The sequence below is a fragment of the Akebia trifoliata genome, chromosome 12 (genome assembly GCF_017979445.1).
Source record: "Akebia trifoliata isolate Shusen 1 chromosome 12, ASM1797944v1, whole genome shotgun sequence".
NCBI classification, from domain to species: domain Eukaryota; kingdom Viridiplantae; phylum Streptophyta; class Magnoliopsida; order Ranunculales; family Lardizabalaceae; genus Akebia; species Akebia trifoliata.
In genome coordinates, this window is record NC_141386.1 from 27,700,067 (window position 1) to 27,725,172 (window position 25,106).

The 25,106-nt window shown below is 35.1% G+C and overlaps 2 protein-coding genes across 2 annotated transcripts; one reads left to right on the forward strand and one right to left on the reverse strand.

The window, feature by feature from the left end:
- The first annotated feature begins 875 nt into the window (after positions 1-875).
- RUS1 (root UVB sensitive-like protein (Protein of unknown function, DUF647)) lies at positions 876-9,393 on the forward strand. Its single transcript, XM_086419225.1, has 7 exons — positions 876-1,747; positions 1,847-2,122; positions 4,163-4,219; positions 4,334-4,532; positions 6,242-6,357; positions 8,378-8,560; positions 8,695-9,393. The coding sequence occupies exons 1-7, from the start codon at positions 938-940 to the stop codon at positions 8,977-8,979; spliced, it is 1,926 nt and encodes a 641-aa protein (XP_086275351.1). The 5' UTR covers positions 876-937; the 3' UTR covers positions 8,980-9,393.
- Positions 9,394-10,519: 1,126 nt separating this feature from the next.
- Positions 10,520-20,630, reverse strand: UMAMIT2 (nodulin MtN21 /EamA-like transporter family protein). The gene is made up of 6 exons (XM_086419226.1): positions 20,288-20,630; positions 20,069-20,185; positions 19,686-19,971; positions 17,470-17,625; positions 11,356-11,507; positions 10,520-10,874 (listed from the first exon to the last, which is right to left on the reverse strand). The coding sequence occupies exons 1-6, from the start codon at positions 20,563-20,565 to the stop codon at positions 10,673-10,675; spliced, it is 1,191 nt and encodes a 396-aa protein (XP_086275352.1). The 5' UTR covers positions 20,566-20,630; the 3' UTR covers positions 10,520-10,672.
- Positions 20,631-25,106: the final 4,476 nt, after the last annotated feature.

Below are 25,106 nucleotides of genomic sequence, written 5' to 3' on the forward strand. Positions count from 1 at the left end.
ACATGTTAGGGGGCATTAGAAAATCATTATTCTTTGTAAATTTTTAAGATAACTGTTATTGGTACCCCAACTTTTACTTATTACATACTAATTTTGTAATTAATTAAAGATTAAAATGCATTCTTTAAATACTAAGGTTTAACCCAAATTATAATTTCAACATTACAAACCATCTCATCCAAGCAATTTCAGTAGTTGTATATGATTAAGATGATGGTCATATTAAATCCTAAACCCAAAAAATAGATTTATATAAATAAAATAAAATAAAAATGAGAGAATTTTTATTAGTACCCCCACTTTTACTATTTTTCAATCATTCACTTATTTTCTTGAGATTTTCCCCGGAATATGTGCAAATTTGAAAAAAAAAAAAAATTGATTCAAGTATGTTGTTTAGTTCAACTCCCAAAACATGTTTTCGAACGAGTTTGTTGGTAGGTATTCTAATTTAAAAGGACAATCTCATTGATAAATTTCATTGATAAATTTAAAGAAAAAAATATCTTTAATTTTAAAGTGACAATCTCGTTGATAAAAAGTGACGATTTCACTGATTATATTTTTTAACGATGAGATCACTGGGAATAATCAATGAGATCATCAACTTCAAATTAAAATGCTTACCAATGAACTTGCTCGAAAACATGTTTGGGAAAGAAAATGAATAGTGTACCGGATTTGGAATCTCATCATATTCATCACATGAAATGGTAATTTGCTTAATTTTCTTTATTTTTATTTGGAGTGTAATAAGTAAAAGTTAGGGTGCCAAGAACAGCTTTTTAAAAAAAAATTTAATGAGATATGTTAAATGGTGTGTTATAAATAAAATATCGTGCGGAAATAGTTATTCAAAATAAAATTTCAGTGAAGAAAGGCTCACAGGCCTTGGCATTCGAGAGAGAGAGAGAAAGCGAGAGAGAGAGAGAGAGGGATGATCTCCAGTTCCTCATGTATCTTCTCCAATTTGAGTAACAATAGGTGGTTCTCTAATGTCAATCACTCAGCATCACCAACACCACTTTTGGGCTCTTTCTTACATCTCCATGACCACTGGTTCTCCTCCCTCTCTTTCCCTCTCAAACCCTTCAATCCACTTCTCAACCTCAGAACCTCTTCACCCACCACACCTCAACAAACCCAATTCCCCCTCTTTAGTCCTCTCCTCCCTCCATTTCTAGAACATGGCAACAACAACAGCAACAACAACAGCAACAACAACAACAACAACAACAACAACAACAACAATGGATGGAATCCATTTGATAATGAGGGACAATGGAGAGATGGGTCTCCTTTATCTCCTCTCATCTTCTCCTTCTCCCACACCAATGAAAACCCAATGAGGGATGCCTTCTTCTCCCTTTTAGCTCTCTTGGGTTTCTTTTCAAATTCTCAATTGGCTTCTGCAATCTCAATAACTGATTCTGAAAATAAGGAAAATTTCATTTGGGAAGTCAGAGGTGGAAAATGGATCAAACTCATCCCAGATGATTCTGAGGATTCATTTAAACCATCTAAACCCAAACACACATCTCCACCTTCATCTACTTCAATGGGTGATGTCCAGTTCTTCGCTCTGAAGGCTGGATTGAATTTGTGGTCCCGTTGCAGAGATCTATTTCTACAACTGATGCTCCCAGAAGGGTATCCTCATAGTGTTACCAATGATTACTTGGAGTACTCTCTATGGAGAGGTGTTCAAGGTGTTGCCAGCCAAATCAGTGGAGTTCTTGCTACCCAGGTTTCCAATTTATGGTTTTTTTTTTTTGTTGTTGGGTTTCTGTTGATTTGTTGTAGTCTACTTTTGTATGATTTTTCCCCATAATTGTTATTTCTTTAGGCTTTACTTTATGCTGTTGGATTGGGGAAAGGCGCTATTCCGACAGCAGCTGCAATCAATTGGGTACTTAAGGATGGAATTGGGTATCTCAGTAAGATTTTATTATCGAAATATGGTCGCCATTTTGATGTGAATCCGAAAGGATGGAGGTTGTTTGCAGATCTTTTGGAAAATGCTGCATTTGGAATGGAGATAATAACACCTGCATTTCCTCATCTCTTTGTTTTAATTGGTGCAACTGCTGGTGCAGGTCGATCTGCAGCTGCGTTGATTCAGGTTCGTGGAAGTCAGAAATCCAATATACAGAATATTTGTGCTGTTAATTATGTTTTTTTATATTGTATTTTACTTTTTTATTTTAATAAATATAATTTCATTAAAGAAATGGAGGTCGAAGAGACTTACCTAGAAACAAGAGAACAAAGATCAACCAACCCCGAATGCATAAGGTTCCATTTTAAACAAAATCCTTAAAAAGTACACTTTTTTGAGTCCATCAAACATTTTACACCAAAATAATAAAATCCCTAAGATACTCATGAGAGTTTCTTCGAAGGTTCTTCTGTTCCTTTCCTTTCAGGTCCCCCCAACATACAACAAAGGGGGTTAGAGAAGGGCTTGATCCGAAAATCAGGAATGAAGACAAAATGTTTGAATAGTATCCTATCAAAATAATAACGATCTTGCTATTGTTTCCACTACTGCCTAGTTCAAGAGTGAGTATTGTGTGAAAGAGGTGATAAACATGAGTTCAAATTCCTACTGTTGTGAATTATCTTTTTAGTGGTCATATATTCGATTTTTCATTTTTTGTTAACTACGCATTGAGGTTGATGGAACCTAACCTTTCTTTAATGGCTAAAAATATGTCTTACATAAGAATGTGTATGATTTCTCTCAATAAAAGAAGAGAAAGCACACTATGTATTGAATTGGTATCATTCCTCCAAACAATCAAGATTACATCTAAGACTAAATTGGAAAGGAAATCAGCACACTAGTTTGTTTCGCTCCATTGATATTCAAAAATAATGATCTCGAAGAAGCAACCCATATTTTTTATGAGAGCTGCCATTGCCACCCGAACTTTTACTTATGACACCCCAACTAACAATAAAGAAAATAAATGAATAGTTGAGAATATGTAAAAGTTGGGGTTCCAATAGAAGCTCTCTTGTGTTTTTTTACTAGATTTCTATTTTTTGGGTTTAGGATCTATATGAGCTTAATCATGATTGTCAATAAGTACTGAAATTGTTTGAACGAGTTTTATAATGTTTATAATGTTGAGATTATAATTTGAGCCAAACCTTTGAAATGTTTGAAGAGTGTGTTTTAATCCTTAACTGGGGTGTGATAAATAATTTAGAAATTTGGGTGTAATAAGTAAAAGGTAGGGGTGCCAATAGCAACTCTCTTTTCATTTTGGTGACCAAATGGTAGCATCTCCAAGGAGTAGGGACCTTGTTGTTGATGTAGCTGATTGTGTTCTCAGAATTGGAGACTGTATATACTTCTAGTGTTACTGTCTTTCAAAGATTCAACGGCCTCTACAATTGCCTGCAACTCTTCCATATTAATATATTTACCCTATTAAAGAGTATAGGAAGATCTAATAAACTGGCCTTCAGACTCTCTTGCAATCCAGCCGAAACCAGATTTTTCGCCATGAATAGCACCATCTTTGTCATACTTTATGAACCCATTGGAGGAGGAATCCTTCTACATTGAATGGTAGTATGAGATGGTTCATGAAAAAAATTCCCCACATGTTGGCGGTTTCCATGTTTGAGTCGTTTGCAACTCCCACAAATTTGTGGTTGTGGAAAAATAAAGAGACCTCTTCGCAGTTGTGTCTAAGTACCTCCCTCTTTTGATGTGTAACACCATCAAATATTCTGCTCTTTCCATATGTGCCATATAGATTCAGCAAATTAGTCTCAAATGATGATAGAAAAAAAAAGGCAAAGCATTGGCATTGATCCAAATAAGACGAGCTTCCTCAACAATATTTCTGTTCACTCTTGCATAAACATTGAATCTGATATGTATAGATCGACACATCTAGCTAGAATAGAAACTACTGAATAACCAGTGGTCATGTTTTCCACTATCACCTATTGATTTCAGTTTATTATTTAATACCTTTCAGTTGACAATCCTTGTTAGGGTAGACCATATTCTGGAACTTCGGTACTATATATGCCTTAGCAACAACTCCTGTACTCCAAATATGTTGCCTCATAACTTTCTGTTATTATCACACCTCATATGTAATGATTTTATTCCTCAAAATTGAAACTCATTACTTCGCAGGCTGCTACTAGGAGTTGTTTCTACGCAGGCTTCGCTGCTCAAAGGAATTTCGCTGAGGTGACGTATTAGTTTGGGCCCCTATGTTCTTTCTATTTTCAAGTTTCCCGTGATTTTGGCTTAGTAACGTTTAGCTTGTTACATTCATTTTTTAAAAGGTGATGTCTCTAACAGGTAATTGCAAAGGGTGAAGCTCAAGGAATGGTGAGCAAGTCTATTGGTATCATGCTTGGTATAGGGTTAGCTAATTGCATTGGCTCCTCCACGCCTCTCGCTCTTGCTACTTTTAGTGTGGTAACTGGGGTCCACATGTTTTGCAATCTGAAGTCATATCAATCCATTCTAATAAGAACTCTGAATCCATATCGTGCAAGTAAGTCCTTCCATCTCTTCTAAAACTTATATGGACAATTTAAACATTTTAGGACTCTTCATTTTGTTAAGGTTCATGAAAACCTGTTTCCCCATAGGTTTCCCTTGGTTTCTTGCTTCTAGATTTAATGTTTGAATGTTGTAGAAGATTTTACTGCTTTTGTTTCTATTAGATTAGCAACTTTAATCTTAGGGAACTTTTTGGCTCTTTCTTGCTTAGACTAGGTTTAACCTAGGGATATGGTAGATTTGTTTATGGGTTTGTCGAGAGGGACCTTTGGGTGTTAGGGGAATGATATATTTTTTTCCAGAGAACTCTTGTGTGTCTTTTGTAGTTTTGATGGTGCAAAATAGGAGAAATTTCGATAATAAAGTACACCAACTTTGTTTGCAAATCATTTTGGAGGGTCGTTTTGAGTCATAATTTTAAGGAATTTCAGGAATTTTGTCTTGGATTTCTTTTGTAACCGGGGAAATTTCATTCTAGCTGATCTGAGTCTGTAGTCAAGTCTACATGGATCTGACTGAAGATTGAAGCCAATGCTCTGAGCATAGATTGCATTGCTGAAGTATTTCATTTTATTGCGGTGAAATTATAAGGTCTTTTCAGTCCCCTAGTTTTGGGTGGACATCCACTGAAGAACCCTTCTTTCAAGGTTTTATTTTTTGATGGGTAAGCTGGACTTGAACTCACGACCTCAAAGTTGCTTTGCAATTTGTCAAACCATCTGAGCTATGGGTCTAAGCCCTTCTTTCAAGGTTTTCAAATCTTTCAGGATCATGTTGGTAGGTGGAAGGCCACTTCTCTATAATGGTATAGCATCAATGAGTGGTAATGGCTGATTTGCAAGAAAAAATAGGGTGTAGATAAACAATAGTATAGGTAATCCTCTCTCTCCCTTAGTAAACATAATTACGTTATCAAGATAAAAAAAGGACCAAACAGTCTGGCTGCAACTACCAAAATGAGAAATGACACCAAAGTTGTTTAGGGGTAAAAAAATACACAACCCACCATGCTAAAAATAAAATGCAATCCCAATAAAGAAAATATCTTGGATTGAGATGCCATTGAAGCTGACTCATCAAAACAAGGACAGCTTCAATTTCACTACTACTGACTTAACTGCCCCATATTTTTCAGAAAAGTTCTTGAATTCTTCTCCTTCTATAGATTCAAACATAAAGCAAAATGAATCATCATCATCATTGATTACACCTTGTCCCAATTACTAGGAAGCGGAAGGAATGGATCACCAAATTATATGACAGCTTGTTACAAATGTCCATGAAAAATCTCTAAAGCAAGTCGGTAGATTTCCTTGGCATAATCCAATGTAGGTCAAAGACCTTGATGAACTCGATCCGCTGCTAAAGAAAGTGAAATGAAATTAGAATCATTATAACATCTTATATGAACAAGTATAAAGCTGTTGAAATTATCTACCACCATTTTTTATTCCATACATTTTGCTCATGACGTGTGATTTTATAGTTATAATGTATTAACATCTGATGATTTGAAATTGAATACTGATGACGAATGAATGAGGGAACAAATCAAATTAAACATTGTTGGAATATGTGAAAATATATTTCAGTCAATTTATACGTCATTTCCACTTTTGAATTACTCATCCACTGTCTTATTCCCCGTACCCGCCACTTTGTGCCTATCAACTGAAATTTATTGCTTCATTTTCTTAATAGGTTTGGTCTTTAGTGAATATCTACTTAGTGGACAAGTTCCTCCTACTAAAGAGGTCAATGATGAGGAGCCACTCTTTCCAGGCTTGCCACTTACTAATGTCAACCTTATGTATAATGTGAGTAGCTCTACACATGCCTTTTCTTGTTTATTGTTTTGATTCTACTGTTCCTATATGATAGTTCACATATCAGGTAAATGATTTTTCTCATGTGCTATGATTATTTCTTTACCATTATAGTGAGAGAAGGTGGAGTTAAAGTGGTTCGACACCAATATTTGGATCTCACAACTGCCCCCACTTTTACATTTGAACTTAATAATATAAAGAGGGTCATTTTGATAAAAAAAAAACAAGAAAATTGCAATCCCACGTTCCTATAATTACGTCAGTTAGTTTTCAAAATTACAAAAATATCCTTTTTACTATGTAATCTTCAAAAACCCCTTAATTAATACTATATATTATTGCCACCTTCTAGTATTGTATTAAAGATGAAAGAAGATGTTGAATTTAGGGAATGAAATTCTTCTTATGAAAAAGTCACTATGTAAACCATATTTGGTCTGTAAGCTTATTTGCATCCCTTTGCATATGAGTGAAATAGTATTCCAACCTCTAGTAAATTCTCTAACATGGTAATAATGCGAGCCAATCTCCAAGGCCCGGTGCTTAACTTCTTACCCATCCTATGCATTTGGATGAGTTACCTTCCACTCAAGAGGGCCTAAGAAGTGATCTCTGTATGGCCTTGAAGCGGTGTTTTAATCTCTGCTTCGTTAGATTGCCACCTCAATGGGACCGTTGAAAATTTTTAAAACATAATTGCATTAATTTATTTCTATACATCCTTATTTCAGTTGTACCAGGAAACCTACCTTCAGGGGGGACTGACTTTTTAAATTTAAAATTCCAGGGAATCCTTTACAATTTGAGGTATTTTGAATGGCAAGTCTTTTTCTGCGATGTAGCAAGCACTTTTATGGGTCCTGTAGTACCTTAGTTCGTGTGAGATTCATTTAGAATACAGGAGAATGCTTGCTAAGAAAGGAAATATATGAGGATCATATCCTCTAGTGGGCTAACGTGACTCTAGTTGGCACTCAGCCTATTGAAAATTTCATGTGTGCAATCCATAATAGTCATTGTTTTAAGAACCGAGCCAACGATTGGACTAAAAACCCTCCAACCCTCTGATTCAATTTTGTTGAGGAGCTTTATATTTATGAAAGAGTTATAAAAATATGTTCAAGTAATTTACTTGTGAAGCGATCAGATATTCAATCATTCACATTGAGATTAAGGATTTTTTTTTTCTTAAATTATCTTTTTTATTTTCATAAAAGGGATAATAACATCAAATCTAAACTATTCAAGAATAGCATCTATGGACATCTATCATTTTTCCCCACCATCTTATCTTGAAAAAAAAGGTTTCTTCCCCCACACCCCATAAGAAGAAGAAGAAGAAATTGTATTTTTACTTGGTTCACATAAACAGATTGTTTACTCAGTTTAACGGTTGAACCACCGGTTTAATAAAAACTAACGATTCTTCCACCTTATAGTGTTGTAAGCATTATTTTTTGTTCAGATATAGTGCAAGAACTATAATTATCTCTTTTAATGCTTTATAGTTCATCAAGCAATCTAGAACTTTCCTTGTGCATTTGCCAGTTTGCAATTGATACTCTTCACTATTATTATTTTTTTGATAGATAGTTTGCAGTTTGGGGTGGCAGTGGGTCGGGTTGTGTTGTGGTAAGGATATTCTGAAAATTTGCCCAACCCAAACCCGACCCATTTAACAATCATGTTAAAATCTTAAACCCGAACCCGGCATATTTATTAAATAGGTAACCTGACCCGACCCATGTAACCCATTCAATAAAATTCTAATAAATGGAAAAAATAATTTCCATTTCCACCACCAAAAATAAAATGCCATTACTAAAAATAAAGTCACACAAACCATAAATCCATATCTATCGACATAAATTAAATGACACACAAACTAAGTTTCACCGCCAAAAAATGTACCACAACCAATTAAATTGCAGTTGGTTTTTGTTGGCATATGTTGAAGAGGGGAACACAGGGGTTCAACATTGAACATATTGTTGATATTTGTTCTCAGGCACAATCACAGTCACAGGTACTCTCTACGGAGGCCAAAGCGGCTGCCGATCAAATTGAGCGTCGGCTGCACCTCGGATCCAAGCTTAGTGAAGTTATTAACAGTAAAGAGGACGCATTTGCACTGTTTGATCTATACAGAAATGAACGCTACATGTTAACTGAGCACAAGGGAAGATTCTGCGTAAGTTGGATCTGATCAGTGTCATAGATTTCTTTTTTTTTCTTCCCTTTTCACTTCAAATTTGTACTCAAGTCTGAGAAGAAGGTTTGATAGTAATTCCAAATTTTATAAAATGTTTTCATATGGTTACTCAGGTTGTTCTCAAAGAGGGTTACACGCAAGAAGACATGCTCAAATCATTGTTCCATGTTAATTATCTATACTGGTTGGAGAAAAACGTAGGCTTCAAGTTGAGAAGTACTGCAGATGATTGCAAACCAGGAGGAAGATTGCAAATATCTTTGGATTATGTGCGAAGGGAATTCAACCATGTCAAACACGATGGTAATTTAGTTGGGTGGATCACTGATGGGCTTGTAGCAAGACCATTACCTAACAGGATTCGTCTGGGTTTCGATACCTCACCTCCCATAAGTTGATACGTGGTTGATGATCTCCATAAGTCCCTTACTGCTGCAAGCTTTATTGTGTCATTCTTCTTCTCTGTGGAAGAAAATAGGGCAAGTGAGAGAAGTTGAAAGCTCTTGTAGCCTAGAAGGTCGATTTCAAATGTTTTTTTTATAACCAATTCAATTGCATTAGATGTTGTTGTGGCAGTTATGAAGCTCGTGACATGGATTCGGCGGGGATGTGGTACGATCCCTACATGAAACCATCTCGAAGAGGTGGATAGCCAATTGAAAAAAGGCAGATTAAAGAATTTGACCTGTGTTTGTTGCGGTAGGATCATTTTTGAGGATATTGGATTGGGATCAGACGGTATCACGATTCGATAGGTGTTAAAATATTTAAACATTTTGAACAATGTATGCATGAGGTACCTTACAACTGAATATGTATTACATCAAATATGCTAACACATGATTTTGTTTGGAGTATTAAGGAAGGGATAGTCTAATGTTTTAAAAAATTATTAACTCGATGGTGCCAGCTTGCTTGGTGGTAAGATTTGTGAGCGAGTGTTGATTCCAGGACCTGGGCTCAAAATCTGTTTGCCCAGAATATAAAAAAAAACTCAACCATGCTACTCTTTCACATGTATTTATTTTAAGAGGGCATTTAGGTCACAAATACAAAGAGATGTTTGGATTCAATGAACTATTTGATGATATTGTCAATAAAAATCAGTTCATTTCGACATCTCGATTGAGTTTTGGAGACTCCATTCTGAGGAAAAGGATTTGGATTTTTTCAAGCATTTTGAAGATGTATGTAAAAAATTAGGATTTTTCAGTTCTTCTACTTTGTTTTTGAATGAAAATCGATCAAGGATGGTTCTTTTGATTTGAAATCATCCACACAAGTTGTTCTGTCAAATTTTAAGTTGATCCTTCCATGTATTTTATTTGGAAAAGCTTGAAAAAGTGAAAACAGGTGGGATTTACAGTGTCGAGGTCAACAATTTTTATTTTTGAGTTCAATATTTTTATTGTCAAATTTAACATTTTTAAAAAGAGAGATGGGAAATGATACAAGCAAACAAAGGGCTTTTTTGTCTCTTCTTTTCGTGAAGAGGTTTAAGGGTGAGGTGGATATTGCGAGCTTGCTAAGTTGGTTAAAGTCGGTGAGTGTAGATATCAGGGTTCCAAACCTGCCTTCACCTACTAATTACTAAACTGTATTGAAAAAAAAAATAAAGGTTTAAGGGTGAAGGCAGAGTTTAGATCCCACGTCTGTGGTATTCCCACACAGCAGACTAGGATCTTTCTGGCTTCCTTGGCTTTTGCTTTGATCTATCAGGCCTGGTTCACTCCATCACGTCAACCTTAATCAGTGCATTCTTCCATTGTCTCAACGTTTTTGAGAACCCTGAGCTTTCTTAACATTCATTAAGTCCATGATTTCTTTCTGTTGCAATGCTATTGATTTATGGTTTCTCCAGCAGGGATTGTGAAGAAGTTGAAGTGGGGAATGCAGAAAAGGGCTGATTCAAAAATAATTCGAAAAAACAACAGTAGATGTAGAACATGATTTCTCTGTTGAATTGAAAGAATCACATACCCATCAAGAAGAAAAAACATTGATGAATGTAGTTATTTTTATCTTTAAAACTAACAAACAACAAAGATAATTATTGGAATAACTAGGGGCAAAGTACCCATGATATGTTCCTCAATCCAGGCCCTTTGGTAATGTGGTGGACGTCCCTGAGAAAATGTGTCCTTTCTGGTAGGAAGTCTTGTTTATCAGTGGGTCCCTGTGGAGAAGAGATTCAGAGTCCCGAGTGGCATGAACAATAATCGCTTGTCCTTCTTTATAGGATGCCCAGGTGACCATATAAAGACCAGCAATGATTAGAACGCCCCCTAAAATGCTGTTTACACATGAAAATTACACAAAGTCAGATCACTTTTAGGGTTTCTTTACTGCATTTGACATGGACTGACACATCCCAAGAAATGCTGAGATGAACATCAGTGTCACCCTTTATTTATTTATGTTTTATCAAAAGATGATGTCTGAAAGAGGGCTAGTGTGTTTTTCATACTTCATAGTTCACACTACTATATATAGTTCTGATAATCTCCCTTCTTATGAAATCTACTTATATTTATTAAGTTATTGGATAGATTTATGACGTAAAAATGTTTTCATTTACTTTTCATATTTTCCTTCCATTTATTTTTATTTAAAAATTTCAGAGCTTTTGGTTTCTAAATTTAGGACTTCTTGAAGGCATCACGCCCAACACCTAACCAAAGCGACACATCCTCCTTTGTTTTTCTTTTTCTGTTTTTTTAGAAAAAAAAAAACTTATCAAAAAACAAAGGATGTACGAGGGTTCAGAGTAGAACCTTCCCAGATAAATAGGGCTGCCAAGGAAAATTTTTGATAGAAAGGCAGAAGCTGCCGGTTGAAGTGGATTATACAGAGACACCAAACTGGGTCCCAATATCTTGTTAGACCATGTCAAGAGTCCATAGTTAACAGCAGATGCAATTATTCCCTGCCAAAACAAGGTTTAATTTCAGTTCATTTTTCGCAAATAATGTCAGAAAAAATTAGCCAAAAATAAAAAAGAAAAGATGAGGATACAAAAATAAAATAAAAAACTCTCAAAATTTTCACAATTATGACCTAATGCATGTATACAACAAAATTGCCAAGCCATCGTTGGTAGTCAGAAACATTATAGACTAAAACACTGCAACTTAAGGGAGCAAAACTTCTTTTATGCATACCACATTGTTCAAGAGAATGAAAAATATGATGTTTCTCTAAATCTTCTCTTAGCTTCATAGGATTTTTCTATGTTGTTGGAGAATGACATAAATTGAACACCCAACATAAAGGTCTTTATATATGTAGACACCATATAATGAGAGAGAATGGTGAGTATTGTAGACCGAAATCCACATTAAATAATCTTTTTAAATTACAAAAGTACCTTTATTTTTTCAAAAGACATTTCTTTGCTTTCTCCTAAAGTGAAGTTTCGATAGGGTATTGTTTACATTAATTAATTTTTCTGAACTCTTTTATTTGTCCTAAACATAGGTAGATATTGTTTGCATTAATTAATTTTTTTTGAACTTTTCAATTTCTCCTAAACTCTTTCCCTCCTTAAAGCCGACCAAGACACACCTCCCCTCTCTTTAATTTCTCATAAACTCCCTCTCTCCTAAAAACCATGCAAGTTATCTCACCTCTCCTCTTATCTTCTTAATGAATAGATCAAATTTTGTTCTATGAATTTGAGTTTAAGCAATTAATCTCCTTGGGGTAAAGATCCAAAACGTAACTCAATCTATTCTTTTTTTCCCCCTATATTTTTCGCAGGATTTGTTTTGAAGATTTGAAATTGTAACCCTGCCTATTCTTTCTTTTTCCTATAGTTTTTGTTTGATTTTTCACTCACATGCATCGCATGTGCATTTAACTAGCATATTATATTTACAATATTTGTAAATGGCTCCCCAACTAGTATTTCAGCCACTCTAAATCCTTAGGTAAGATGACCCCTCATCTCACCTTCCTTTTATCTTAGTGGGGGAGGATTTGAGTAGGCTTACATTGAGGGTTGTAGAGAGTGTATGAATGAAGGCTACTTAGTAGGTAGTAGGGGGCAATGAGATGAAATTTCTCATCTCCAATTGTTATACGGGAGCAACTATTGCAGATCACAAGGGAATCCAATCCGTTAGAATAAAAAAAAAACTTTTTCTGCATACCCCCCTCTTTCTCTCCATTTTTTTTTGTTTTGTTTTGTTGAAGGGAAGAAGAAGATTAAGGACCAAAGGAGTGCAACTTTTTTTCTTTCTTTGAGACTACAATCATACCAACAGAGTGCAAAAGGGATTTTTGTTAGTGATGGGGTGAAATTGATTCTAAGTGGTGTGTCAATAGTTGTTCCCATGTTATAAGTATAACACATCATTAACCCAAAAGAAGAATACAATGACATGGTGAAAGACCTACCAAGGAAAGGAGCTATCATGGCCTACAAAAACAAAAAATCAAACCAATAGCTATATCCAAACATCACAAGGTCCCAAATAAAACAAAGTCCTCAAAAAACAAGCCTGAAACATGTATGCTTCAATACTAAGAATGATGTTACTTTTCAAAAAAAAAAAAAAAATACTCAGAATGATGTCGTGCAAAGGTTTCCCCTTCCCTCATTGCGTATTTTCTTATAACATTTGGTTAACTTTCCTCAGTCTTTTCCGTATTACTTGGGTTTTTCCTCGTTGTTAGCAGAATAGAATAGCAATGCCTTTCACACCAGAAAACATTACCTGTGGGCTATGCTCCCCTTGGCCATTGCGTGGGGGATTTGGAACGAGAGAAATAATAGGGTGTTCAATAGTAAGGCTAGAAGCTTTCATGCTGAATTCTTGGAGATCTTGGGCTTATTATATCTTTGGTCTAAATAGAACATAGAGTTCGTGGGTTTTTTCCTTTGATGACTTTGTTTTTAGATGGAACTCATTGTGTAACCACTGATGTTGTTTGTTTCTTTTCTTTGCTTTCCTCTGTGAGGCTTTCTTGGCCTCCTTGTATTCTGTTCTTCTCTTTTTAATATACTATACTTAAAAAAAAAAAAGCTTTCCCCTTCCCATTAAACATCCTGCCATTACACTTTCCAACCCCCCCCCCCCCCCCCCCCGAAATTGCAACTAATAATATTCTAAACAAAATCCTAAAGAAAATTGTTGCTAACACACAACGAATAAGATCGTTAATAATATATATTTTCTTTGCCAAACCTTCATTGTTACAAATTAAATATTTAAAATGTATCTTAGACATGGTTGCCAAAATGAGTGGAAGAGCACCATTCCTTCTTTTCCCTATGGTTTGAGTGTATCAAGAGTAACCAATTTGTAGTGAGCTCAAAAAAGACATCTCTTTCCATGTGGGGAAAGGGGGCAAAGAGATTTAGTAGGACATATAATGGCGGATGAGCTCCCAAATATAGCCTTGCCCCTGCACGATTGCTATCTTAGATACTAGAGATGTTCAGTAAAGGATTGTTGATCATCTAAGAATGACCGGTCTTCATGGGATCTTTATTTATATTGAACTTCAATGATTGAGATGTTGAATCCATAGGCAGGTTGTTCGGTATCATTTAGGATACGAGGGTTATTCTCGATGAGAAAGATAAGGAATATAAGAGCATCAAAATGCTTTTCAGTATATCTCATGCACCTTTATACAATGCACTTATATGCTCTAATAAGGTGAATGTGGAGATGGGATTCCCATGGACCTTTTTGGTCAAATCTTTTTACCAAATGATTCATGGTAGAAGTAGAATCCCCAGTCCATCTAAGTGGATTTGGACTATTGTGGTCCCATCAAAAGCAATCTTCATCATGAGAACAACGGTTCTTGGTGGCAACCCTTACTATTGATAGCTTGATTGGCAAGAAAATTTTATTACTAATGTTTGTATCATGTGTAAGATATATGGGGAATCACTCACAAAAGAAAGAAAAAATGATAAATGGGGAATCTATTTGCTACATTTTCCTCACTGCAGCTTCCAAAACCCATCCAGGATGGCCTATTGTTGACTTTGTGTGTTTCTTAAGCATTCTTGGAATCTATCATGGAGGTGATCACTAGATGGACATTTTCTCCTTTCAACAGGAAAGGAAGGCCCTTTAGGATCTAATGCCCATTGTCATGTATTAGGCGATCTGGTAAGAAATAAACAATTGATTATCTAAAGATGAAGAAAAGGATGTTGGTGATGTGCATCTTGCCTCCAAAGAATGTCTTTTTTTTTTGGTCCTTGATCATCCCAAAGTGCAAAGAGTAGAGATTTGAGTATCTTGTTTTTAGATGGAGAGACATTACATACGATTCCTAGATTGTTTTTGGATGTTGTTAACATTTATTTACTCACCATTTCTTCTATTTTCTCAAGTTTTATTCCCTTTGAATAAATATAATCTATTTAAATACAAATGAAAAAGTACCAGATCAAGTTTCTTTTCCATCAGCAAAGAAAATCATCTCTCATTGTCGATGTAGGACAACCTAAATTTTATTGATTCTAGGTTAGTTCTATTTGAGGAAGATTAAGGAAAATTCTAACTAGGAGAAGAAAAAGAAGAAAGATTATATAAAGTGTATTAGAGAAAAATAGAAGAAAATGAGAAGAGAAGAGTAAAACACAAAAGCAGGTCCTAATCGAGGATTGGGAAGGCTGAGATGGATTTGACTGAAATTTAAATTTGTTTTTTGGAAATTTAGACCTAAGGTTGGAAGTTCAAATATAGGGTTTGGAAGGGTTTCGGCTGAGTTTAAAGCTTATGGGCAAGTTTAACTAGAACAAAAAGTTGCTGATTTAAGATTCCAGTAAGGTATATTAAAAAAAAAAAAAAGATTTGTGAAAAATAGAGATGGAGAAAATATTAGAGAGCATACCTTTGATTCACACCACACCACACTAATTACAGGAGAACTCAAAAGAAATCTATAAATCTTATTCAATAGAACTGAGAGAAATCAATTACAATAGCCATTTATATAAGCTCTCACGTTTGAGATTCTAACCATAACCCTAACATGACTTAAACTTCAATGTTTTTTATCCTCCGATAAAATCCCATAAAAAATTAATACTCTACCAATATTTTGGTTATAACTTTATCAAAACACATTGGATTCGCAAAATCCTAGGCTTGTTGGAAAGATAACAGAATAACCTTTCAAATAACACAAAATCAACCTAATAGGATAAGTTTTGACTCTTGAAAATAAAGTGTAAAGAGAAGTATGGTAAACAGTACTCAAACTCAAATCATACTCATTAAATAACAAAAAAAACCCTCAAAATTAGAAAACTAACTAATTTAAAACTAACAAAGTGATAAAAAATTTAAACATCAACCTAAACGAGTGAAAACCCAAATAATTACAACATTACCATTGGAACCTGTGACTGTTGACTTGACTAGCGTCCCACATTAATTGTATAACGGAAATATTCCATGTTTGCCCCTATTCACAATGATTAAGGCAAAAAACACATTTCAAAGCAGAGCCAATTGAGTAGCAAGACACAATCCCATTGTCCGACACTTCAACGATTCATGCGAAATCTAGAAAGTTTTGGAAGGGCCCAGAAAGTTATAGAAGGCAGCAAAATATTGAAGTTTGGAAGGATCTAGAGAAATTTAGGGGATTCTCTATCATAAGAATTACAGATCATCTTGCATACATGGGAAGGTTCTAGAACAGGGTTGTTCTAGACCTGAGCATGGTGGATGCACAATCCACTGCCTTGAGCCACTTGGCTACATCTGACCAACACCCCCACACACACACACATCACCACTTCCTCAACTTAAAAAAAAAAAAAGGAAATTCAATTTCTACCATTGGTTATTATTTAATTAAGTATTTTTACTTTTCTTGATACTAAGATACATATATTGGGCATGGAATACCAATCCTTTATTATCTTAGACAGAGTACAGAAACATGTTCATGGTAGTTAAATTTTCTAGAATGTCCTCTCCAAATAAATCAAAGGGAAATACAGTGCCCACTTGGTAAGTTGGTAAAGCATGTGACTGGTATTCCACAAACCTAGAATTGAAACCCCACCTTCACCCTTATACTGATAAAAAGGGATACAGAGAGGGAGAGGTTCTGATTTGTATCCATCTCTTTCGAATCATCCAGACCACTCAAAGGTGGGAGTGATACAAGTTTTGATTCCTTGCATCCCAATATATATACTTTTTTTGATAGGTATAAGGTTAGTGGTAGCAAATGAAGTTGGGTTCACGGGGGGTTTGAACCTAGGATATGGGAACAACACTCAACATGTCTTAGTTCCTACCACTTAACTAAGTTGGCAATTCTCAATCTCAAGTTTTCTTTGAGTGGGTGGGTGCCTTGGAGAGTATAGGAAAGTCATAGGACTCATTGGGGGTGGCTAACATGGGGGATTAGCTCAAGTGCTGCATGGCTCCTATGCTAGGAAGGGCTAAGTCAATAGCAGCTTAGGACCTAGTGAGGCAGGAGCTCATGCAAACTGGACATATTACACCACCTTAAAGTCCCACCTAAGGCCCCAATACTCTTGCTTGTGAAAATTACGTATGGCACACAAATTGTGACTATATTAGAATTCATCAAGGTCCAACAGGGCATACACATTAAGTGCAAATAATCCATTAGTAGGTCTCAAACCTCAACATGATGGTGCTACTAGAGAGCTATGACCACCATGGTATTGTTGAAGGGTAAAAAACAAAAGATATTGCATAGAAAATTAGTCTTATTAAGATCCAACTCAGGTAGAGTCAAGACCATGAAACCTCGAACTCGCATCTAGCAAGCATTTTTTTTTTTCCGTAGAAAGTTACCCAATCTAGTGCAACCAACTTGAAAAATCTTTCAAACCATGATATATGAAAGTAGAAGATTATTTAGAAACTAACCGCATAGAAAACTGCAACTATCTCAGACCGCGTCAAGCTCCAGTCTGTCTGTCCGTTGGTTGAAAAAACTCCAGCCACAACCATTAAAAGAGCACCAAAAAAATACGAATATGCCGTCAATGATAGGCTGGCCGGATACTTCTTCAAAAGTGGAGCCTGAAATTTTGAACAAAATTACACCAAACAATCTAAAAAATAAAAATGTTTTTTTCAGAGATGCCGTAAAGTAGTTCTATATAGAATGATGTATGTAGTACTTCCTTACCCTCACAAATGTAGCCTAAAAAATATTGATAAAAGAAGAGGAATATCAACCAAGGAAAGTATAACAATAAGCCACACATGTCCTCTACAAAATATCTTCTAAACTAAATTTCATTTCGAGATTTGACATCCCAATGTGTATCCCTTGTGTGATCCCATCACAGGAAAAACATGCAATAAATATAGAAGCATGTGAGAACACAAGAAATGAAGTACTAGGGAAGTATCACATAACAAGCAGGATAAGAATTCAATCCATTCAAGGCGATCTGAAATCTATCATTATAAGTAGAAAATACAATTAAAAATTATATGAATATAATACAAAACATAATGACAGTACCCAAGATAGTACCTTGCTATTTGAAAAAATATATTTTTCTTCAATGTGTTAATTTTATTAGACTTCCAGTCTTTGTTCACTTCGATGAACTTTCCAATCAACATGTGATAAAAAAATTTCTTCAACCTCAGTGATATCAAGCTCGGCATACGTCCCATGTACGATACAAGATAATACTTGTTTAAACAAGTACGCTTCCCAGCAAATTAAGAGTTTAATGCATTTTCCCCCAAGAATAATCTCCTCTACAAACTAAACCTAAATCACAGTGTAGATACGTGGGCTTCGAAACCTTTGGGGGGAGGTTTGAGCTCATCTACATGGGTTTAGGAGTCGCCACCATTCAATTAAGGTGTGAATGGGCACCATAAAAGAGTTTTGAATTTTTTGAATATTTTTTTTTTTAGCTTGTACTGAGCCACATATCCAAAGATAAGGGGAAAAGTTCTACCTAGAGAATCTAAGGTTAAGGAGGTTCGGTTGAAGGGCAAGGAAAGTGTTAGGCACCTTGTCCCTCCCATCCTAAGATGGTTACCAATAGATTGACAAAAAGTGAAATAAGAAACTCATTTTTTGGATTTTGAAAATAGAGGGAATTATAGAGAAAATTTAAGAAGCAAAAGAGCTATAGTTTGATTTACAAAACAAAGAAAAGAATACAATGAACAAGCTAAAAACACAAATGAGTGTTTGCTGAAAATTTTTGTGTGCTTGGGATTTTGGTGGGAAGCCACTTGGATTCTACCGTTTTTGATCCCCAAAGCATTTTAGAAAGTTATATGCTCACTTGGGAGCATCTTTTTGTTCGTTTAGCCCTTAGGAGGCATCCATGGATTGGACACTACCATAGGACTAGGGACCTTCTATGCATGAGTTGTGTCTACTTTGGGACTGTTTTTGTGTTAGTTTAGAGATCTAAGTGGGGATCTAAAGAGATCACCATCTTTGACTCTTAACCTTTTTGCAAATAAAGAGTGGTGTGTGCAAATGTGTATACATGAATGGACTAATAAAGAGAAGATTACCCCACCAAAGTGACGGATTACTCTCTAGCTCTTAAACCATTCAAAGTAAAGAGCAAATTATAACTAGGAATTTAAATGTATAGAAATAAAGTAAACTAAACCATTCTTAATGGAAATTAAAATGCTCACAAGGAGCTTATTAAGGTCTTATAGGGGGAGATCACCTCACATGGAGGTTTTACTCTCTACAAGGAGCTTATTAAGGCCTTTGAGCCATGCTGCTACTTGACTGATGGGCTTTAAAGCCTCCTGAAAAATACCTTGGGTCAAGCCCATTCTCCGAAGGTTGTTGATGCTCTCGGGATTGGCCCAGGCAAAAATGGGGTGTCTACACATAGCATTTAAAAAAAAAAAGAACACAAATAGACTATTCTTAAACTAGTTTGCTGCTTATGAAAATCAATCCGTTTCACTTGACTTTAACTAAACCATAATGTAAGATAAAGTCCTCCCAAACATGTTTGAGTCCAAAGTTTGTACTCGTTAATTACCTTAAACGGGATCAAAATAGATAAGATCGACAAGCTATTATTATCTAGAAAAGGTCCTAACACAGTAGTGTAGAATTAAAACAAAACCAATACCTGTATGGCTAGATAAGCAGCCATGCACATACAATTCGCAATTAAGCACAACACGCCAACGTGCCACCGATCAATACCAAACTCCAACAAGGCAGACATGACCCATCCAACGGGTTCTGGTTGAGCCATCCCACTTATCTCGCTTTGTACCATGAGATCCAATTCACTGTACCCAAGGACAGCTGGACCCCTAAATAAAACCATCAGAGTGGCTCCTGAAACACATACAAGTGTGCCCAAAATCTTCATTTGGCCTTCAATTCTAAGCAAGTTCACAGTTTCGGTGCTGCATAGTTATTTTTGAACAAATAAGAACATCAAAACAACACAAAAATATAAAATTGGAATATTTCAAAAAAAAAAGAACCCAAATTCAAACTGACCCCATTAATGCAGCCAAGAGAAAAGTAAAGACTGGAATTGCAGGTTGTGTGGCGGCAGCATAAGTTGGATTTGTGTTGCTAAGTCCAATTAGAAATAAAAGCTGATTTCCAAATATCCTATTATCAAATTAAAAACAAACAAATTAGGGATTTGGGTATCACAAAAATCAGATTTTTTCATTGAAAGAGGGGGGAATTGTGATCCGAGAAATTGATTACCCGGTTAATCCGAGAAGGAAGAATGAGATTACAAGGGATTTGGTGAGGGGTTGTCGAACTCTTTTTTCTCGGAAGTAGGCAGCAGGAGCGAGCAAACATAGGGCAATAACGTCTCGATAGACGCAGAAGACGACCTGATTAATACCAACATTGAGAGCAACTTTGGTTATAACATGGTAACCTCCATTGAAAATCTGAACCATCGCCATTGCTGTATGAGCTCTCCATGTTTCTCCTCCAAGAACTCCTCCTCCTCCACTAATGGCGGCCATTTTCATCCTGAGTTCTTCCTTCAACTCAACTCAATTTATAAATCTCTCTCTCTCTCTCTCTCTCTCTCTCTCTCTCTGTCTTTAGTTGTAGAAAAATTCAAGTCTGTTTCTAACGTCAAACGACGTTTGATGCTCTCAATTAAACTTGTAGAAGAAAAGAGACCTGCTATTGTCAGTTTGGCACCCAGTTTTTACTTATCACACCCTAATTAAAGATAAACCTAACTCTTCAAATAATTCCAATAGTTCTTTACAATTATGACCAGAAAATAAAAATCTAGCCAAATAAATAAACGAGAAAGAGCTTCAATTGGCACCCTAACTTTTACTTACTTTCTTTATTTATTAATTGGTATGTAATAAGTAAAAGTTGGGGTGCCAATAACAATTCTCAAAGACAAATATAGATCTCCTAGGGATTAGTATTAGTTTCTACAATGAGAATCATTAAGAATATCTTCTCATCTTATCCATTTGTTTGATGGAGTGATTTAAAACCACATTTGAGACAAGAATTTATTTTAGAGAGATTTACCCGACAATTCCAACTGTTGTATTTTTATTACAAAAACTCCCTTGAAATTCTAACAACTCCAAGGGAACTCTACTTTATCAAATTTGTTACCCAACAAATCTTATAATAGTGATTCAAGTCATAAAATTCAAATTGATGGGGTTAATTTGTTACTTAACATACCTTTGAATAGATACTAACCACATCAATTTGTGGTATCCAAAAACATGATCTGATCCTACATTGTTATAAAAGACGAAATTCTAAGAACTCTAGAAAAAAAAAAATGAAAAAAGGGAGTTACTTTTCACCATTGAATTTAGAATTAAATTTGGGAGTTCAGTAGTCATTCATTTACAACACCTTCGATCAAGTTCAAAAGCATTCTTTTTCTTTTTTTTTTTTCTTTTGGATTTGAGTTTTTCTAGGAAATCTAGAAGAAAGGGTTGGATTTCCAATTTGATAATTCATGTAGGCCCAATGATCTTTAATAAGATTTGAAATCTTATTATGTTAGTTGTGCTAGTCTGATTTATAAAGTAAGGTTTGTCGGGTAATAAACTTGATAAGCAAGGGAGTTTTTATGATAAATTTGCAACGGATGGGTCTTCTAGGAAAATCTCTCTTTATTTTATGTTGTTTTGTTGGATAAAATAGTGTCTTATGGGGTTAGGTAGGTACTTGGTCTCTATTTGTCAGGTTGTCTGGGTCTTATCTACAAGTATTAGAAAATCCCTAATTTTAGATGATTTAGATGTAACCCTCTAGGTTTTGACCAATATTTGAGATACCCCCCACATGTTTTCAAACTGATGGGCATATTCTTTGACTGCAGTCTTCTCAAAGAGATTAGTAAAAAATGACTTAAATGTTCTTGTTTTTATTCTCGCACAAATAATCCATATTTTCCTTCTAAAAATTGGGATTTACCACCTTTAGGATAAAACTATTTCTAATTTTTTTTCAAACTTTAAGAGCAAGATAGGGTTTTGGGAAAAGTCGAAGAGTTGGATGATCACAATTTTTTTCATTTTTTTTTATTTTTGATTTTTGATGATATTTTAAAGATTGAGAGCGAAAGACTTGGCTTCAGACAAATATTATTTTTAATGTGTTTGATTGTCATTTTCATATAAAATGGAATTTCACCAAAAATCAAAAATCTAACAAAGACTAGATTTTATTTTTGTTATCTATATTTATGGGAAAATGAAATTTATCCCCAAATTCCACTCCAAATCAAAACCCTAATCTCTTCTTCTTCCTCACTATCACCAACATCATAACCATTAATTGTCACCATCACAGTCGTTATTGGTCACTCACTCCCTCTCTCTCGCTTTTTCTTATTTTCCCTAATGCCATTAAGAACACCCAAAATAAAATAAAAGAATAGGATTCATTTATATCCTACACCATTTTTTTTTTTGTAAAGAAGAGTGTCTGAGTCAGCTTGCGTGCATCAAATAATCCCTCTTCCCTGAACAAGACTTACTAAATAGGACTTTTAATCCTGCGGTTCGTGGTCACAGATATTAGCAATCGGTAGGAGTTGAACTTGAGACCACAGGGGGAGTAGACCCCTTGACCCCGACCCAAATCATTGGGTTGAGGTTTTGTTGTTGATTTATTGAAAACGGGGTGTTTAAATTAATTTTCTAATAGTCTCTTGGAGAAAGTTAAGGTCAAGGGGAATATCCTTAGATGAAAATACAGGTGTCGTTGTCTCAAATATTCGCCTAAACTTAGATGGATTTGTCTAAATCTCCCTTTAAACTATTGTTTAGGTGGCCATGGTACCAAGTTCAATTTGACTTGAATACTACGTCTTGAGGTATGTTTCCGTATTTGATATAAAATAAGATTTTGTAACTATAGCATTTATTGATCAAACTTATAATAAATAAAATTATTATTTTAAACATAATTAAATTATCAACTTGTCCAAATCAATCTCAAAGGACTTGACTTGATTGAATCAAGTCGTATTCATTGATAAATCAAACTTATATTTGAAACATATATTTGTTATATACTCATTGCGACAGATACTAACGACGGATAAAGAAATTTGCCAATATTATCTCTACAAAAAAAACAAAAAAAAAAAATTTACTCTTAATTATCTCCACAAAAATATGTTTTCACTATAAATTGTCCCCAAAAGATATAGTAATACTTGAGCTTGTTTTTTTATATTTAAGATTCCTCAAATCATTTTGGTTTTGGTGTCACATCCCAACAATGACTTTGGTGACCCATCACCAGGTTAGATTCGATGCATCTATCACAAAACCTGTGACTTCAACCAATTGGGTTTCATTGTTACATTTACGTACGTCTCTTCTTTCTCCCATAAACACGGAACCCTAATAAGACAAGTAGTTTAAAGGGTATGTTAAGACATACCCCTTGTATTTTGATCAATATTAGAGATACCCCCTCTATGATTTTTTAAAGAGTGATTTTTTAAAGAGTGATATACGATACACCTTTACGTGTGTACTTTTTAAAGGATTTACATACACTTACCTCTTCATGTTTTGGTCAATACGTGAACACCTTTTTTAAATTATTAAAAGAGTAATGATAATCGGACACCCTCACGTGACATAGTCAAAATACTCTCCTGACATGTGGGATGCGTCAAAACCATAGATTTTCCTTCAACAGGGATATACAATTGTACATATTGTGTATCCCGAGGCATAAAGTGTATGATTCTTAGACATGCCACGTCAGGAGAGTATTTTGAATATACCATGTGGGGGAATCACATTATCACGACACTTACTAAAAACTATTATTTTATTATTATGAGTCATGCTACATTGACTTCGTTGGACATTGCACTGATGTGGTACTGCACAAATAATCATAGATTTCTTATCTCGAGATACAAGTAAAAAAAATTTATGATTATTTATGCATTATCATGTCAGCGCAGTATTGAACTCAGTGTCCAACGAAGTCAATTCAACATTTTCCTATTAGTATTTATAATTCATATGTGAAGGTAGTGTCACTCATTAATTTTTAATATTAAAGACGTCGAGGGCATAAATTTATATAGCTTAGTGCATGTGAGATTTAGGTTTGCATTGCAAATCCCAGGATTGGACAAAGGAGGGCCATGTTAGGTTGCCAGTATCATAGAGAACAAAAAAGAAACTCTCAAGACACCCAACTTGGCACTTATAAGCAACTCTTAAGACACCCAACTTGGCCCATGATTGGACAAAGGAGGGCCATGTTAGGTTGACAGTATCATAGAGAAAAGAAAAAAAAAAGGAAACTCTTAAGACACCCAACTTGGCACTTATAAGGATATGATGGTAATTAAGATTGGTAAAGAATAAATAACACAAAAATGATCATTTTTCATTTAATCACCCACGATGATTAAGAGATTGGAGAGGAGTTTTTTTTTTTACATATTACAATAAGGTTAGTCATGTTTTGTGGAGTCAAATATTGGTAATGAAGGAATAACATGTTTAATAATTAGCATATGAGCATGTTTATGATATTTGCGAATTAATATAATTGTATTAATTCAGAGATAAAATAGATAAATGTTAGTTAAGATGACTTGAGGATGTAGGACAAAAATCAATAACATCACCAACGAAATCGGCATTTTAGTGAACCCGAGAGGTTGGCTCAATGGTAATTTCAGATCGATGAGTGATTAATGTCTGTAGGTCATGAGTTCGATACCCAATATGAGCATTAATTCCTCAGGGGCCACCCATGAGGATGCACCATCACTTACCCGATGCGTGTGATGTGAGGGCGTTGCACGTACCCTCACAAAAAACTATACAAGATGAGAGAGGTGCCAGCCTCTCCGCAGCCCTGAATAGGACACAATGATTTTGGAAATAAATATTCATGTAAAAGGTTTGAAGCTTTTTTATCATTATTTATCAATTTATTTATTTATTTTATATTGATGTAAGGTGTCACCTTTGAAAGTAGGACTAGTAAGTTGGGGTGTCACTGGGTACCCATTTAACTGAAATCGGAATTG